At 36.4% G+C, this 20,314-nt stretch overlaps 2 protein-coding genes across 2 annotated transcripts in view; both read left to right on the top strand.

Annotated features, from left to right (window-relative positions):
* The window catches only part of LOC128860788 (chitin synthase chs-2), a 42,618-nt gene extending 32,140 nt beyond the window's left edge, over window positions 1-10,478 (top strand). Inside the window, exons 13-14 of the mRNA XM_054098533.1 lie at window positions 9,895-10,159; window positions 10,219-10,478. Of these exons, the coding sequence (XP_053954508.1) occupies window positions 9,895-10,159; window positions 10,219-10,442 (489 nt within the window). The 3' untranslated portion in view covers window positions 10,443-10,478. The remainder of the gene's footprint in view (window positions 1-9,894; window positions 10,160-10,218) is intronic.
* A 4,258-nt stretch (window positions 10,479-14,736) lies between these two features.
* Window positions 14,737-20,314, top strand: part of LOC128860787 (delta-1-pyrroline-5-carboxylate synthase) — a 52,241-nt gene continuing 46,663 nt past the window's right edge. Inside the window, exon 1 of the mRNA XM_054098532.1 lies at window positions 14,737-15,008. Within this exon, the coding sequence (XP_053954507.1) occupies window positions 14,910-15,008 (99 nt within the window). The 5' untranslated portion in view covers window positions 14,737-14,909. The remainder of the gene's footprint in view (window positions 15,009-20,314) is intronic.

Raw genomic sequence — 20,314 nt, 5'->3', positions numbered from 1 at the left:
CACTGTATGAAATTATGATGTCTTAAAAGAATTTGGCGTAACAAATGTTTATAAATTTCAACGCTTTGTCGAAGGAGTCTGTAAACCCACAGAAGTTATCTTAACTTCCTTCGACAACTACTTCCTCCCGAACAAGATTGACATCGCTTGGATCACCCCTAAAGTACGCCCCTTCTATCCGAATCCCATGATATGCAAAAATGGCCAAAAATTAGGGCACATATCAAAAGTAACGCAAAATAGTAGCACTAACTACAGCTCAATCATCAACATGACCGATCGCCAAATCAGCAGTCACAAAAACTAGTTTTTCATCCACCAACTTCAATCAACCACAACCAATTGACACAGTAGAACCAACAACACCTGATGATCTCTCTCATATTTAAGCTCTTCTGTCGGTCCACTTTGTAAATGATTCAGCCGCTTTTAGTATTGCAAATATCCCACCTTCTGAACACAGAAATAGGATAGATTTGGAAGCTGCACAACAATCAACTTAAATTTTCATTCGACAAATAATATACATACCTCTAACCAAAAATGTAAATGATTTAACCCACTCGTCTACATCAGCAGCATTAGAAGATTACATAACATCCAATGTTATGGAAAACAACAAGTAAATCTATTATATTTTACTAGTGACTACTAATCACATATGTAGAAACATAGAAATTTAGCCAAGTCAAATATTTTACACATGTCTACAATTTATATATATATGTATATAAACATATATAATATACTTATCTGTTAATATAATATTAATAATTATTATTTAGTATTATGCTTAAAGTTGTTCAGTGGAATGTCAGAGGATATATAAATAATTATAATGATATAGACTTAATTATCCGGGACATTCATCCCCAAATAATACAATATGTCTGCAAGAAACTAAGATTCCTATAAATTTAAAAAATTATATAGTTGATAAGTCTCTTATCGGTAGCTTTACTAACTATCCCCATAACAGTAGTTCCAAAGAAGGCACAGCCATTCTTGTTAAATGTACTATTCCTCACAAGTTTATAACACAATCTAACACGATCGAATCAATTGCAATTGAAATTAACGTACCCTCCCCTCTATTACACTCATCAGCGCCTACATTCCGCCAACACAAAACTTTATTGAAGCTGATATTTTTTCCATACTTCACATGGAGCCTCGATCCTTATGGGGGACTTTAATGCTTGGAGCCCATTGTGGGGATCTAATAAATCTAACGCTCGTGGTACAATAATTGAAAACATTATCATGCCCAAAATTTTAACCATCCTCAATGACGGCTCACCTACCCATTTCTCCTCCCATAATACCTTTACCCATATCGACCTAACTCTTGTTTTTTCCCAACTAACTCCCAAATGTAATTGGAAAAGGATTGATGACTTGCATGGTAGTGATCACTTCCCGTTACTCACTGAAGTTTGTTCTAACCTACTTCCTAGCAAATTAATAAAATCACCAAAATTTAATACTGATGCCGCTAATTGGGATCGGTATCAATCTTTATGCGAGGAAAATTTCAAGTGCTGGAGCACTACTAATATTCCTAAACTCACAGCTAGTATTACCAAAGTCATCAGATCAGCTGCAAATATTGCTATTCCTCAAAGTAACACTACTCCGATAAGAAACTATTCACCATGGTGGAACAGTAATTTGCACGCCCTAAGGGTTAACAAACAAAGACTTTGGCATTCCTATAAATTAGCTCCATTTTTAGTTCTACTCGTGGCCTATAAAAAAGCTAATGCTCATTTCAAAAAGTCCGTAAAAGAAGCCAATAGGAAGGGAATCGCCAACTTCACTTCCGATATCAAACCATCCTCTACACCAAAGAAAATTTGGGCCTAGATCAAGGCTCCCCTCATCACCCTTAAAATTTATTCAACAACCAAACTGCGCCCTCACAGCGGCATCAGCAATAGCCAACGCTTTTGGTAATACTTGGTCTAAGCATGCAGAAAACTCCAGCTTCCCAACCATTAAATGTCTCAAGGGATGCAACTTGTTTGCAAACCAAATTCTCCTACGTCGAACTTGAGTTTGCTCTTCAGCATGCTAAAGGGGAAACGCCTGGTAGGGATCGTATATCCTACCCTATGTTACGGAATCTCCAAAATCTGTTAAGAACGGCTTACTATCCTTATAAATCCAATAAAATACTTAATGATGGCATCTATCCCCATTCCTGGCTATCCGCTTCTGTCCTTCCGATTCCGAAACCAAATAAACCCCCATAGCTATAGACCGATTTGAAAAAATGCTAACACAACTTCGAATGTGGTTTATCTCTAAAAACACCCTTGTTAGCCTTAACTAAGTAGCCTTTAAAAAAAAACATGGCGTTCTTGACTGTCTACTCCCTCTTCAACATTTTATTGTCCAGGTGGTGTATAGGATTAAAGGTATATAATATTATACATTTTTTTTAATCGGACGTAAACTTCAAGAAAGTTAATGGCGGGGTAGAAACCCTTTTCCCTTGAAAGTGGAATTCCATAAGGACAACCACTATCGGTAGTAGTCTTTTAAATTGCCTTTGAAAAGCTAAACAAAATGGCAAGCAAATTCAAATCAATTAACTTCCCTATTTATGCGGATGATGCTATTTTTATACTAAGTCAAAAGGTCCTTCAACAGTCGAAAGCAATTTCATTAACTTGCTAAACGATATCAATGCCTTCGGGCAATACTCAGGGACTACACTGATCTATAGCAAATGCAAGGTACTACATACATATATGCCGAAAGCATAATTGTCAATGTATAAACCTTAGCGTAAACAATTCGTGAATAGAGAACGTAGCTAAGCTGAAAATACTTGCTGTAATTTTCAAACCCCACTGTTCGACACTAAAAGCTAACCTTTTCACTAGGCTGAACATTATTAAATATTTGGCATCAAAACACCTTCGTATACATCAAAACGCACTTATCAACATTACTCGATCCCTCGTATTATCTAAAATCGATTTCTGTCTACCCATTTACCCATTAACCATAGTACAACTTTTGCTGTGGTAGAGAATGATGGAAGCCTAATATCCAATGGTTGGTTGACTCCGAATAGCTCAATTTTTTCTGACAAGGGATTGGTTATCCTCCAAGCGTTACAGTATGTAACAAATAATAAGGGAATATTCCTAATATGTAAAGACAGCTTGTCAATCTGTCTAGCGTTAAAAAATATCTTTAGTGGTAATCAGATGATTTGTCGAATCAGGGATAAATTAATAAAATATCCTAACAAAATAAAGATTCTATGGATACCTAGACACATAGGCATCCCTCAAAAAGTAAAAGCTGATGCAGCAGCCAAAAATACATATTCCACACATTCTCCTCGCATGACATCCTTAAAACTATCTACCTCTATTGTTATCACTTGAAAAAGGTTGAATGGTTTTAATTTAATCATCCCTACACCCTTATAGACCCCGACTGTAACAAATCTTAAAACTATCAACCTCTATTCTTCCCACTTGAAAAAGGTTGAATGGTTTTCATTTAATCAACCCTACACCCTTATAAACCCCGACTGTAAAAAATCCTTATTCCCAACTTGCCTGTTCAAACACCAAATCACAACTTTCATACGTCTGAGACTCGGTCGTACTAAACTAACACAGGAACTTCTTCATATCGGCTCTCCTTCCCGGACTTGTCAGTTTTGTGGAGGGCATCTCTCAACCCAACACATTCTAGACCTTTGTCCAACACTAGCCACCAAAAGGACTACGACTACGACGACATTTGGAATTATGGTATGTGTTTAAAGTAGGGGTGTGCGAATCCCATTCGATTCGATATTCGAGTCGAATATCGAATAGTTCGAAATATTCGAATAGTTCGGAATTTCCGAATAGTTTGAAATATTCGAATATTTCGAGCGATTTCAATTATCCGAAGAAATAAAATCCTAAACAGGTTATTCTATTATAGTAATTCTATCAACAAATATATTTAAATATTTTATCAACAAATATATTTTTACACATATTCACTAAAGTAATACATGATCAGTAGCTGTGGATACTATTCACAGACTTGATAATTCTAGTCCTTGGAGTCCGGGACAAAGTTAGGACTCCAAGTATAGTTGCCATCAACCACCAAATAGTTCATTGATAGTGGCTGTAGATACACTTGTCATGTAAAATAATACTATATGTTTGGAAAAGCCAATTGCATTCGGCATTTTTTTGATATGAAATTAATGGTATTTTATTCATGAACTTTAGTATTATTTTTTCCTTTCCTAAGCAGATATATGTATATTAGCTTCCAAGTATAAACTTGAATGTACACTCATTAAAATTAGAAAACAGGTTTAAGAACAATACTGTAGTGGAGAATTGTAATATGCATAAGAGATTAGTGATTAACCATTCATCTAAGATAGAAATCATTTCATGTGTCGATCGATACGTACGATTAGAAGAATCGATATCATTTAAAAACCTATATCAAGTTATTTAAAACTACTAATTCTATAAAAATAATGGTATCCTAACCGAAGATTAAACAATGAACTTTAAGCCATGTTAATTTTGCTTTTATTAGACCTGAAATCTTCAGAAAAATCGTTTAAAAAAAAAAAAAAGCATGCACTCAGTTAAATATTCGAATTATCTGAATTATTTAAACTATTCGAATTATTCGAATAGTTCGAACTATTCGAATAGTTCAAACCATTCGAATAGTTCGAACCATTCGAATATTTGAGTCGAATCTCGGATCGAATAATTCGGTTCGATTCGCTTCGAATAGTTCGAAATTTCGAATATTCGCACACCCCTAGTTTAAAGTATGTTATGTGAAAATTAAAAACTGCCAACATACATAACTTCCACCTAGAGTCTTAAAAGGCCTAGGAATCCTTAAGCCTGGCAGCGCATGTGTATGCCGTGTGGCTGCTCTATACCCACCCTACCTTGGCTTTGTAGATGTAAATAAGGCCCCATCAGATCATCTACACTTCCTCCGAAATCCGACCAAATTATGCAAAATCTAGTGTATCATTTTCATTTAAAATTTATTAACACTATCAGAGCATAACAACTCATACAATATTAAAAACTAAATAAGTATATTTAAAACAATGGTGCACTAACAATATTTTGTGGGTGTACATTAACTAACTATAACTAAACCCTACCTCAACATTTTCTATAATATACCTATATATGTGGTCATTAACCCGAAGAAAAAATATTAAATAATATTCAATGAAAAGAAAAGATCAAAGTACATATATATACGCACGTATGGATGTACATTATTCTGCATAAATAGGTTCTCTCAAACTGAAAAACTGTGTTCAGCGACGAAGCTCATTTTTGGATCAGTGGGTACGTAAATAAGCAGAATTGACGATTTCGGAGTGAAGATCAGCCAGAAGAATTTCAAGAGCTACCAATGTATCCAGAAAAGGTCACAGTTTGGTGCGGTTTATGGGTTGGAGGTATCATTGGAGCGTACTTCTTCAAAGATGGTGCGAATCGTAAAGTAACCGTGAATGGTGAGCGCTACCGTGAAATGATATCCTACTTTTTTTTGCCCAAAATGCAAGAGCTTGACTTGCATGACGTGTGGTTTCAGCAAGATGGTGCCACATGCCACACAGCACGCGTAACAATAGACTTGTTGAGAGGCGAGTTCGGTGAACATTTTATTTCACGTTCGGGACCTGTCAATTGGCCACCCAGTTCGTGCGATATAACGCCTTTAGATTATTTTTTGTGGGGCTATGTTAAAGCTCATGTCTAATCAGACAAGCCTGCTTCAATTAACGCATTGGAAGACAACATTAAATCATTTAAATGTGAGGCTGAAACATTGAAAAGAGTATGCCAAAATTGGACTAAGCGGATGGACCATTTGAAGCGCAGTCGCGGTCAACATTTGCATGAAATAATCTTCAAGCATTAAATTATATGGACTGTACTAACAATTTAAATAAAAATTTCATGCATTTTTCTGAATTTTACTTATGTTTTTTTAAAAAACTTCCCTATAGCTCTTAAAAAATCACCCTTTATAAACTAACGAATTGGCACATAGTGTAAAGGAATGAAGCAAAGTTCGATGTAACTGTTTATTGATATTTGTACACTTTAAATTTCCTGCACATACATATATTTATTTTAAGTAAATTAAGTCTCTATTTGTTCTTGCTTAAAAGAAAATTTATTTATTGTAATTTAATAGAATAAGGCGTTCCTATCGTTCAATTAGATACACCGGATTTCAAACCGAGGATTTGAATATACAGTCTGTCTAATGGAAGCGTGACCGGCAAAATTCAAACTTAGAAGTCTGTTAAAAAAAAAGGAAAATCCGGCTAAATAGGCGTATAATTTTCGCAAATACGCGTTGTGCAATTTGTTAGATTTGTGAGAAATGTAGAAAGCATACGTGGTTTTTATATTGTAAAATGAGTTCTGAGTATGGAAAACGACTTCAAAAAAGATAATCCAAAAGTGTCACGAGTATCTGCAGCAAAATATTTGAAGAAGTCGAAGACGTTCATAAGTAAATGGGTGCAATGGAATACTGTAGTTAAAAACTTTGACGACTTCCCCGGACGAGGCTCAAAAAAATACCTCTCCAAAGTAAGATCAGAAAGAAAGCCGAACTAATTGGTACGTGAAATGAAGCAGTTTTAAGGAAAAGTGGTGTTTATGTTTCCAAAGACTCGCTTCGAGGACGCTTACGTACAGAAGACCCCAAATTCTGCTTGTCTCATTATCACACATTAAAAAAGACTTGCTTGTATATAATGGTGGTGACTATAGACTATAGATTTTGTGGAATATATTGCGTTTAATAAAAATTACAGCCCATAGAATTCATTTTGTTAGAATCGAATTGGTCAAATAGTTTTTATGTTATGGCGGTCACGCTTCCATTAGACAGACTGTATGCACAGTCAGTACTTATAACCGGGATTTTCATATAAGCACTTCCGCTTATAAGCATTGAATCTCGTACATTTTAGACGGCGCTTATATCCGAGAAATACTGTACTACATTCGTTCATGTACGTAACTACCTACATACGTGCTAATAAAGTTATTGCAGAATTTCCACCATAGTAATTTTTATGACGACTCTTAAAATGTTTTGTCTGTATTGTTAACCTAGTGTACGTTTAGTTGGATGAATCTACACAAAGAAGATAAATAAAGGCAGAAAATACCAAAGTGTTTTGTGTCATATTGCTACGTTAACTCTTTGCCATAGAATTATTTAAAACATTTTTACATATATTCTTTATATTCTTGAAAACTTTGATCCGAGTACATCAATCGCATGTCAATCCTTGTCCTTGTCTAGTATCGATTATGGTAATGGGACCAATCATTTTCGATTCCCCATGTTGATTGAAAAGTACAAGTTTCAGTATTGTAATATAGCAATCCAGATTACTTTAGCGGTGAAACAAAACGGTAGGGTTTTTGATAGCATACGTATGTTACATATGGTAGCGCGATTTATCGCAGAGCAAGATTCGCAGTTAACGAGTATTTTTATATCTTATAAAACTGGAATAATTCATGGTGATAAGGTTTTTAATGGTGTGGCCAATATCAGACCGTTAGTCTGCTCTCAGCGAATTTGACAGAATCAGCGGATGGGCCTAGTCCGGGTAACGACTCGGTTTGTTTACGAAAATACTAAGAATGTGTTAGTGATATACGATGAAATCAACACAATTTCGTTGCCGTCTGAAGGTTGCGTTTGTGGTATATGAAAAAAAAAATTAACACAGCCTTCGTTCATGTTGCGTCCTTGCTATCTGAATAACGACCGATTGGATGGAAATTATCGTGAAGAATTCGGCTGCAGAATCTCAATGGTGACGTGGTAGCCGAAGTTGCCCTCACAGTTTTGTTTTTCCAATAGATATTGGCCAAACTTAGGCAGCTCTATTTTACTCGCCACTTGCTAACATTTGGCGAAAATAAGGCACCTTATTTTTGTACCGGTGAGTGCGGCATAAAATAAAAAGGGACACAGAATGTGTTCAGGTCACAAATCCATGCTGATTTGGACACAAAATAAATTCATTACTGAAAATACTTGACGATAAGGACTATTAAAAATTATCATAAGACGACATGGGCCGACAGCCCGACTGACTTCATTTGGGAAGAAAGTTTTAGATGTCTTCAGAATGTTTTTAGTAGAAATATGAAGAGCCCAAAATTAATAACGGAAGATATTTCAAATGAGAAGCCAGCGAATGTCCCATACCAGGAATGTAATTTGACATAAAAAATCTGAAGACAAATTAGTTGCTTCAACAGGAGTACGGTAGATTTGTCGTCAAAGATTACCGAAGGTAGTTTATATACTTGAGCACGATTTTTTAGATTTTACAAAATCCTACAAAGATTTCATGTTAGCTTTATTGCTCTGTTCAGAGCAACGATTATATTTTTAAAAATATTTTATTTAAAGACTTTAATTTCGTATGATAAGGCTGGTATTTTTATGTAAAGGATGGTTAAGTTTCAAGGGCCGGTGTTGATTTTGAATAAAAAACAATTTTTTTAAGAAATTGTTGTGTATCCGATGGTCCAAATTTTCGATGACGCTGATACATAATTGAAGTTCTATGCCGTAAATGTGCCGAATTATCTCATCCTTTAGCTCTTAAATTGTTACTGGCTTATCGACGTACACCTTTTCTTCAAATAACCCCAAAGAAAGAAGTCCAACGGTGTCGTTGACGTTTAGGTGTAGTTCACATTCAACATCGGCCCTTGAAAGTTAACCACCCTTTGTGACTGATCGAATGGTTGTAGGAATGAAATAGGGTCTGGAGCCGGATGGTACTTAAACGATAGTAATAAGTATCACTATGCTATGAGCGAAATGACAACTGTTTTCCAAACAGAAGTTTTTGCCATCCTGAAAGTAGCCGAATGGATAATCGAGAGGAGATGGAACGGAAAACAGATTAGAGTTTTCAGTGACAGTCAGGCTGCACTGAAGGCCCTGGAGAACGCGAAGCAAACCTCAAAGATTGTTCGAGAATGTAAAACGAGGCTTAATTCTGTTGCAAGACAAAACAGGCTTGTACTTACATATATGGGTTCCGGGACACCCCGGTGTTGAAGCAAACGAAATTGCCGACGAATTGGCCAACCGTGGACCAGCGGTTCCCCCACAAGGGCCAGAGCCAATAATCGGAATCAGTTCCACAGGAATCATGAATTGGATCAGCGATTATGTAGGCAATCTACATAAAGAGCGATGGTCCGGTCTAGAACGCTGCAGAACTGCAAAATGTTTTGTGACAAGTCTGAACAGAAAACTGTCAAACTTTCTACTAAAACTTAGAAGGAAAAACGTTCGGTTGATGATCTGTATCATTACAGGCCACAACCCATGGTGACCCCATATGACCACCATTGGAATCATTGAGGACCCAATGTGCCTGTCATGCTTAGAGGAGGCGGATAGCACTGAGCACTTTCTCTGTGAGTGTCCTGCCTTTTCTAGAGCACGGCTACGAGTTTTGGGCTCCGATGTCATGATAATGAGTAATATTCGTTCTCTAAAACTGGAGGATATTTACAGATTTGCCAAAGAATCTGGAAAATTCTTACAGGACTAACTATCTCTATCGCTTTTTCTATTCTTTCCTATATCTTTCTCTGATACTTTTCTCCTTCCCTCCTTGACTACCTACCCCCTTTCTAGAGCTTTAAATACAATGGGCTTTTTAGCCTGAGTGTTTTAGGAGCCACCAAATCTCCTGGTGCTCCTTGGCTCGACTCGAGATGATTTAAATTTTTGAGATTTCAAATTTTTATAAATATTTTCTAAAAGGAATTCCTGATGTATAAAATTTACATTTTTCTCAAGGTAACGGACGAAGACGCAGCACAGGAAATAGGAGGAAACGCTGTAAATATCGCCCGCCAATTGCAACGACCCAAACGCTTTGACGACGAATATGAGGATTCCCCATTAGAGGACGGAGATGACTTGAATGGGGATGATAACAACGATAAGCATAATAGCCTGGTTCGTCGACATACAATTTACAAATTGCATGAAAGTCGGAATAAAACACAGCACGATTACAGCGATTTGCCAAGAAATTTTGAACGGCGCTTTTTGGGCGAAGGTAAAAAGTACTTTATTGCCTCTATGACACTTATTTTACTATTTTTGCTTGCCTTGCAGACGAGATAAAGGTGAAACATATTTCGATGAGCAGAAAGTCCCGTATGATGTTGAATGAGAGGCGTAGTTCAGCAAAACGTCGATTAACAGAGCAAGCACAGCGCAATACGGATTTTAATAAACATCCTGTACCTTTTGCGGAAACTGGATACACAAATATTGCTTTTGAGCCTACGAGTACCATAATTTCCAATAATTTCTCGAATGGCTTAAGCGATTGGTAGACTTGATATATCGTAGAAATATACAAGGATTTATTATGTGTATTTTAGATTCCCGATTGATTTATTTGTTGAAATATCGTTATTTTTAGGAGTTTTTGCATATAATAGGTATAACGGTTACCGCGGCCCATACACCCCTTTTTGTGGTATGCATGTTGATGCCGTTCCACAACTGCAGAACCTACAACTGCAGAGACCCGGAACGACTCGGATTTATATCCGGACAAGAACTGTCACTCCCGCAGCATACCCGTACATTAAGAGGGAATGTTTATGCTGCTATAAAACAACAACAGTTTTATGTCGCCTCCGAACCGCGGCTTTATCATGGCGGAAATACACTCGGAGCTTTGCCATTGCCTACCGAGGTGCGACAGCTATTAGAAAAACTTTTTTTTTACCGTTTGGTGTTTCATGCCCGAGATTTCGACTCCGGGAACTACCGAATGATGGTCACGCCAGCCCGAGTCTCTAATCACTGACAGCATTGGCCATATATAGTATGTGATGAAAAATGTAACCCCGAAACAGTGATGTGAGATATTGAAGTTGCTGATATTGCTCAACGTTACACAATCATAATACATAATTTTGCGTGATTATCGAATTCAGACAGCGCGGCGTATAGGAAACTCCTTTCCGTGCGGCCGAGAGCGGCTTTCAAATTGAAGGGAAGGCGGAGTTAATTATTTTATCACGGGTCTTTTCCAACTTGGCGTAAAATTAATATCTAGTAAATGGTGATTTTGCCAGTTCTGAAGCCACACTCGCAGGGTTCAATCAGCTGGTTGACGATGGTCTTCACTATTTTACATAATGCGCTATAAGGTTCTTATACGCGATACTCGACGATAAAGTTACTTTACAATTGACGCTGATTGCAGAATCCCCCTTCTTATGGATTTCAACGAGCAAACTGATCGGAGTTGTTTTCTTCGCTGCTGCCCACTGTTGTCAATTCAACAAGTTAAATTAATAACTGAAGCTTACTCTGGTCGATGGACGGCGCGTCCGTTTGTTCTATCGGGATGTGGGCGTGAATGAGGTGTTGCTGAGTTTCGCTTTGATCAGGATTGTGGTGACACCCTCCCATCACAGGGCTTGAAAAAAGTTTTTCGCGGAAGGTCTCTTTACATCCGATACCGAATTTGCGCTCATGTAATTGAGCTGTAGCGGACGTCCAATAACCTCACTTGCATTATCTCGTCAAAGCATCTCTTCAATGGCGGTGGTGTTAGTCTTTATTCGTACAATAATATGAACAGTGTAGAAGCACCTTCCCCATGTGTGATTTAAATTTTAAGTACATATTTATGTTTATATATATGTGTATAAGGAACTGTTTGCTCCAAGGCAGACGCCCACTTGCAGTTGTTGTTGTTGTAGTCGTATCTCCTGGTGGATAGACGATGCCTACTTTAGCGGCAAGACTCAAGATGATAGGTAGCTTTTTTTTATGAACATATGTAGCTTTCATAAGCAATACTTTCAGCGAAGGAAGAATTTTTAGTTGTTTCCTTGACGCTACCAAAGGCGTCAATTTAAGTGATTTTTGACAAGTCGAACGTATGAGCAAATCGCAAGTCAAGTCTCACAAATGGGGATATAATGGTCGAACCTGCAGATGAAAGCAAGATTTGTTATGTAAATATGTATGTCATTGTGTGCTTGAACCAAGTTTAATTTGGAAGCATACTAGGAAAATCAAAATCGGCGAATGGGTCTCTACGAGAAAAGTTGATTTTAGCATTTTACGTATTCCATACGGTCGAAATTCTATTGACCAGCCAATTATTTCGTTTATTAGCGCATGTACAATAGAATGCATTAAGGAATGCAGATTTGACGTGCATCGTAAACGACTCATTCGCGTGTTAAAATCTAAAATGGTGAAAAATCTAATTTTCACTGAAAAAATTAGTGATTTTGAAAATACTTGCATGCATACTTCGAAAGATAGTTTGTGCCAATAAATATGTAAATCACAATACATATTTTTTATTTAGTTTTATTTATTTATTTAATTTTCGTCAAAAAACACAAAAGTTCTTACACTATTGACATAGTGCTCGAACCAATCAATGGACCATACTGTAATCGATTAGAGGTGACATACCATAATGCCGTAGTCATAACCGTAAGAGTGCATACTAATTGAATTTGGTTTTTTTGCCGTAACCATAACCAGCTGATTGTTGATTTGCTGCATTGCGGCATAGAATGCCATTATACGAGTAGTAATGAATAAATAACTAATTCCCTCATCACTGCTCATTTTGTTATCTTTTCTTTAGTTTCTGCACTTTCGAAATGGACAAAGAAATGGCAATGTATATACAGTTCGGAGCACTTGATTAGAGGCAATCATTTTTATGGAAGAAAATGGTTAATAAGCAAACGAGGTTTGTCTAATATCAGAAGGATATCTGGTGTTTCAAGTGAAGACTGAACTTTGCTCGAAAATAAACATTCATCAAATACAATATTATTCCATCTAATGGTATTTCGCCGTTAGGCGACAGATGTATGGGTTGATGCGTGACTACAGTGCGTAGATTCGAATCTCCGTGCATGAAACAGCAAAATGAAGTTTTTTCTAATATCGGTCGCCCCTCGGTAGGTAATGGCCCACCTCCGAGTGTATTCTGCCATGAATAAGCTCCTCATAAAAAAACCATTGGGCCTTTCGAAGTCGGTTTAAAACTGTAGGCCGCTCCAATTCGGTAACAGCATCAAGACGCACACCACGAATAGGAGGAGGAGCTTAGCCAAATACATAAAACACATAACAAAAGTGTACGCGAAAATTATTTATTTATTTTTTACGGTATTTTGCAGCAGTTGTAATGTTGTGCTTGATTTATTGGTTCACTTGAATAGAGAAAAATAATAAAATAATAACTAATATATGCACGTAAATAGTATCGTTATGGTTAAGACTACGACTAAGGTTATTACGTTATAGTATGGCACCTCTAACTGACTCCTAACCTATTCGGATTTCATTTCGTATTTCATTAGGCCTCTTCTTTTCGCCAAGTGTTAGCAAGTGACTTAAATAAACAAATGAAGCAACTGGTATGTAGTATACAAGTAAGCAAATCTAGGCAGTGCTGGATTAGAGCTACCTCAAATTACATTTGCTTATGCAGTGAGTTATTCCAGTTTAATGAGGTGTAACCATATTCGCTAGCGGGGAGTCTTACTCGATAACTTTGTTGCTTCCGCATGCAAATTTTTCACCAAGTGAATCGATCATAGAGATAACGAGCGGGGAAGTGGCGAATAGAAGAGATCTATTGTTTCAATAATTATATTTTTGTTTCTATTGTAGTATTTGTTATATTATTATTTCCAAATACGAGCAATAATAATTTGACGCACAATAAATAAAATATGCAAATGTGCTTCACGATTACAAACTTTGTTTGAGATCTATCACAGTTTTCATTAATAAACTACCACTAATTTGTGATTTGAAGTGACAACACTGGTCGTTCAGACTTCATCCTTCCTCCGTTATAAACTCTATGATCAAATTTAATTTCAAACGATATTCCTAAAATTACTTTCTCTACAGCAGCAACGCGCCGGTTACCAGGAAGTAATGCATAAATATTAATTGCTTTCAAAAAGTTGCCTCGAAATGTTAAGAAAAATTTTGTTTATTTGCTTTCCAAACACTATTTACATACATACTATACATACGTGCTACACACTATCCATACATACTATACACTATCCATATGCATGAATGTATGTATGCATGTATGTATGAAGAATACTTTGACCATACCCTCTTGACAAGTTTCTTCCACAGTCACATGCATTAAAATACATGTAAATATAACTACACATGTATGTATGTACAAATACTTGTTTTCTGATGTTCACAAAAGAACTTTTTTGCAAATACAATTTAAAGTCAGAGAAACGTAAAAATCAGAGTGACATCAACAAATATTGGAAAAACATTCGCTGTGTAGAGCTCTTTGGTTCCAATTGATAAGGCATTCCAATAAAAATGCGTATGAATACAAGCACATGCGCTTAACACTACATATTTTATACATACATATGTATTCGTATATATGTAAATTAAAAACTGTTGGCATGGATTACAAAAGAAATGGGAGAGAAGACTGTTTGGTGTGGTGTGTGTGTGTTCGTTTTTTACCCGCGTGTTTGCTTCTAACTTAGAATGTAATTGCTATTGATAACAGCGCCTTTGGTTTAATAAAAGAACCAAATAATCACAAAAATCATAACACAATCTTATAGAATACTTGGCAATGCAGTGACCGCAAAGTGCAGACACTTCACTGATTAGCTACTCGTAACTAGGATTCTGTCTCTGGCTCAGTTGAATTCGATTTGTTGGGCTGTGCGGTTTTTGCGACTAATAATTAACGCGAGCAAAACATTTGTTTTGAACTTTATACTCAAGATTACGTGCAAGTAAAGAAAATGATATTAAATAGATCACTGACATCTGTAAACCTGCTTAAACGCAGCTTTTCAACAAGTGTTTGGAGAACTGCCAGCCTACAAGGACCCCGTCAACCAGTAAGTGGAAATGAGATTTAATTTTTCGAAAAGGTTTTATGTTTAAATTAACTTTCGACAACCAAAGAAAATAATTTGAGCATCCTCGTAATAGTTTTAGAGTTAAACAATTATTTGCGTATGAATTTCAGGAATAACAAAAATTTCTTTTTTGTTGAAATGCTTGAATATCTGAGGTGAAAAAAAACTAACAAATTTCGAATAAAAAGGGAAAGGGGCCTCAATTGTTCTTTATTTCCTTTTACTATTTTCTGCACTTTATTTAGGTATTGTAAGTATCACTGAAATAATTATTTAATATAATATATCATATCGCATTAAAAAATAAAAATAAAAAGGGGAACTGGAATGAGTGGAAGGAAGCGTTACAAAATTTCTCTGTAAAATTCTTTGTTATTATATAATTCTATTTAAAATTGTTTTAGGTTTTTATTTCTGTAGTTTTTGTTATAATATTTTGACAAATAAATAACTTTATCGTTGTTTTCGACAACGAATATAGAGATTTTTTTATTTACATATGTGCCTTCTATTTACTACATAAGTGAAAAAAACTAGTCGATATTTTGTCGATTTCATCGATTAAAAGCTAAACTATGTTTGTATGCACGTAGCTCTTACTACTTAAAAATATATTTTGCTAATGAATAACGAATAACACTAGCAAATTTGCTAATTACGTGGAAAGCAACAACACAAAATATCCTACTTGAGTTGATATAACCGGCTTAAGTTGAATTTATGTACACACATACGTAAAAACAGAGGCTGTTGTGTATGGGCCGCTGGGAAGTATCATACGAGTACTTGCGAAATTTAAGCTAAACGTTAAACTGCTGGATACACAAATAAAACCAAGTCGCATCCATACGAATTAATAGCGGATTCGTTTTTTTTTGTGATTTGGTGGTTTCAATCTTAAGCGAAACAAAATGGAGCAACCTAAATCGGGTGCTTATTCTGCAGGTCGGATGCAAAAGAATACAGCAAATAAATAAAATTGATCAACATAAAAAATTAAAAAAATTCATCACAGGAAGGTGAAAAATTTGCAGTGCCGGTTCGAGTTCTAATTATACTATTTTTTTTTGATAGACTTGCACACGGATTGTGCTTAATAATAATACACAACTGCATGAATCCTTGACGGTTTATCCCTCCAATTTCTGATGTGTAACTTGATGTGGAGTTCCGTATCCGAAAGGCAGAAAATCTGTATGCTCTATGTTCGCAGAGCGTATCGAAACCAGACCTTTTTTAGTTCTAGTTTCGAAAGCCGAAATATCAGAATTTTCCAATTTAAGTTCAGAAAACACGTTATACCATGCATCCAATGATATACATGTATACATATACATATGTAGATTTATATATAGATTTATACTTGGTCCAAATTTAACCTTTAACTAGTCTTCTAATCTACTCATGCAATTATTTATTTATTATTACTTAAATACAACAATGAAACTTAAAATCTCCAAATCCTAGAGTGAATATGGAAATTTCTTGTAATTTTATAATTTGAATACATATGCTGACCCGGCGAACTTTGTTCCGCCCTAGAGGCAATAAAAAAGCAAATTTTTGATTTTATTAAGTTAATTTTTTTATTAATCAAGTATTTCAATGAAGCTTTAATAGATTTCACTCTCCAGTTAAGCACCTTGTGAAACACGACATTTTTTGTTTTATTATCAGGTGCAAGAACAAACAACGCAGATGGTTTTCCGACCCGTGAACATGCCACATATAATTGACCATGTGAGAAACATTGATTTTCTAGATTCAGACCACAAACTTTCAAGGATTGGCCTTGTGGTTTGTTAATGGTCATGGCGAATGCAAGACGGATCGGAAATTGAAGTCTTTTAAACTCAAACGGAAGATCGGTTGGGATCATCGTGATCCTCGGAATGAGAAATTCTTCACCTTCGAACTTTCCTTTGAGTATCGTCGCGTAAATTATCATTGTTCATCAATTTATTTACCACCAAACGCGTACCGTTGCAAAGTTTTGGTGGGCTTATGTTTCGAAGCATGATTACTACGGAGCCAACTTTTAGGCGTAAATTGTGCGGTGGTAAGCCAGGCACATCCAAGGAGTTTAAAAATTCAATTGGATAGTTGGTGGCTTCATATTCATTTGCTACACAGTCAATGGATTTGAATGAATGCATTGTTCCAATGATATCATTTTGAATAATGTAGTTTAGGTCATCTACATCTTTATTCTTAGCCGCTAAAATTGCTCGCTCACTCAACCATTCATTATTTTTATAGTTATTAATGATGTTTGGGAATATTTTATTGATAAGTTCGTCTCTGTTATTCGCTCGACGATTTCGCATTACCAACCGAGCCGTTTCACGGGCTGCCTCGCTTTGCTCTTGTGATTGAGAAGCACGAAGTCGAGCCATACCAACGCGGCGCTCTTCACGGGCAATTCCTTGCGCTTCTTCAGTCGTTTCATTCGCAATGTTTCGTATCCTTCTTGCATTACGGCTTTGTCGGGAAAGATTCGATCGTCTTGGTCGCGGCATTGATAATGATGATTCAAAGAGAATACAAATTACTGTGATTATATATTTCTGACAAAATTTATATTATCAAATTTTCTACTTAACCATAGACAAAATTACGTTTAGCTGTCATTTGCGTTTTGTTATTACATATCAGATGCGTTTTTGTTAGACCACATTTTATAGTGACTTCACGAAACCGCGTTCGAATGGGGAAAAAAGTATCCTATGTCCGTCTCCTGGTTCTAAGCTAACTCTCCACCAATTTTCAGCCAAATCGGTTCAGCCGTTCTCGAGTTATAAATAGTGTGACTAACATGACTTTCTTTTATGTATATAGATAATTAAACATACATATGTGCTTATATTTAATATATTTAACAAATATTTACAAAAAATTTGCAAATTTATGACACAGCAAGAAAAAGTCGCTCAGGTTTTGTGTAATAGTATATTCACTTTCGATTGCTTAATAATGGCTAGATTAGATTGTTTCTGTCTAAGGGGGATGGCTCACTTGGACAAGAAACCGTATACCATATTCTGGTACTATGGAACGCGATAAAAAGAAGGACAAAGCTAATATTCAAGCCATGACGACTAGGAATCACGAATGGAAAAGGATTGAGAGCTAACGAAAAAAGTAGCTGATATCTCCTACTGTTTAGTTAAAAATTCCGAACTTCGCGAAGAAGGAGAGTGAAAATATGCTGAAATAATTCCTCTAAACAGTTTCCATTGTATAGATTCTAATTGGAAAGTAGATTGTAAAAACCTTCTCGCTGCAAGGGCCATAGCCAAAAGAAAATTATAACCTTCAGTGTCCTCGCCCAGGAATACAAAATTTAGAGTTCTGAAATAGCTTCGACTACGAGCGTTCAATTATCAATGTCCGACCGACTGTCGCAGTTTCTAATGTCACTAAGCAGAGGGATCTGTAGGAGACTGGTTGGACTGATGACGGGTCTCTTTCTATGGGCAAAGCACATGGAAAAGATGTGTCAGACAGTGCACACTGCCCAGCATGTGGAGAGGAAGGTGAGACGGCGGACCACTTTCTGTGTGTCTTCCCTGTCTTCGCTCGAACCAGGTTTGAGGTCTTTGGCACTGATGTGTTAAGAAGCGACCACCTTGGCTGCTTGGCACAACAAGATCTCCTCGGATTTTATTGGAGGTCGGGTAGATTTAAAGAAAATTAAAAAGGGAATCCGAGTGCAGTACAATGGGTTTAATTGTATCTGAGTGCTGTACTTGCTAGTCTGTCCCGACAAAAAAAAGTTATCAATGCTATCTAGCTGTCAAATATTCACGCTAGTCGAATGCATGCAAATTCTTTTGCTTCTGTTGCAAATACGTAGTTTCGAATTTCAGCGGTCAAAGAAAAATTGCTGTTATTGGAGTGAATAGAATTTAAATAAAGATTGACTGTACGAACAAGACTTAATATTATTACGCTTTTAATGTCTTTAAATGTATTACCGTAATATATATACCTGTTGAAAAAGTGAGGTTAAGTTTCTAACATCTCCTTATTATCATTTTATCATGGTTCTAGCTTAGATTACTTAATTGTATGTTTACGCGAAGTCTAATAGATAAAGTACGCTTTTCCATTGCACAACAATCTTAACATTTCTTCTAAATTGATGTCCCATATTAATCAGGATTGTTACGGGAGACAACTCGCTTTTAAACTTGGTTCTACCACCGGATTTGTATGAGTATGGGGAAGACGAATGTGAGTAGTTTTTTTTTGGGCGGCAGATGTGGTTGTCCTTGTTAAAATGCAATTGCGGACAAGTAAATCGTAAAACGTACTTAGTAAATAATTCATTCGAGTGTTCAAGTGTAAAAATTCAGCAGTCGATGCATTTTCAAATGCTTTACTCTTTTTGTATATACCCTGCAAGGAAATTCCCTACCCTGCAGGGAAAATCAGAACTAGTGAAACAGCTTTGATTCTTATAAACATCTGGTTTGCATATGATTTGTCGAATTTAAAATGGATTCGCAGCTATCGAAAAATGAAGGCAGAATGCACAAGGTCTCATTTGTGCTTCTTATGTGGACTTTGTGGTAACCGGGCTTATGTGGGTTATGCTACTGATGTGGGCTTTCGGACCCGGCGTTATGGTAGCCAGGTAGGTTTGGTGAAGCCATGTTCGAAGTCTACTGTGAAAATGAAACATCAAACCATTGATGAGTTTTTTCTAATAGCCGTGACTCCTCAGTAGGCAATGATAATTTTCCTAGTGCATTTCTGTCATGTTAAAGATTCCCATGAAGACCATCTATCGTCGGGGTCAGCATAAAACTTCGGCTACTTATATTTGTAGGAATTCTGTTTTTAATAACAGCCCAACATCCTAGCGGACAACTTTTTGATGACAGCCATTACCTTCTTCTAAGGAATAAGGGGGATTACACCGCTTGACAAACCTCCACACCAAAAACTAACATTTTCGGAGCGTGAAGAACCAAATGAATTTCCTGAGAGTTTCCGGCAATTTTGCTTGTTTACCGGTAGCGAGCCTCATTATTGAGTTGATTTTTTTCCAGAAGCATGAGACGCTATATAAAATCATTATCAGATATATCGTTCTTCACTGGATTATAGTCTGGTGGATGACTCTCGATAAGACTACGATTAGAAACAGGCTTCAAAATGTTCAACGTATGGAGCCTTTGATGCTCTGAATACTCCTTTCATCTTACCTCTCCTAGACTTGGTTGGCACATAGAATGCAGGTAACACTGCTACTCGGCTTGCCGCAGATAATCAATGGC

The sequence above is a fragment of the Anastrepha ludens genome, chromosome 4 (assembly GCF_028408465.1).
Source record: "Anastrepha ludens isolate Willacy chromosome 4, idAnaLude1.1, whole genome shotgun sequence".
In the NCBI taxonomy this organism is placed as follows: Eukaryota; Metazoa; Arthropoda; class Insecta; order Diptera; family Tephritidae; genus Anastrepha; species Anastrepha ludens.
This window is presented reverse-complemented; position numbering and strand designations above follow the sequence as displayed.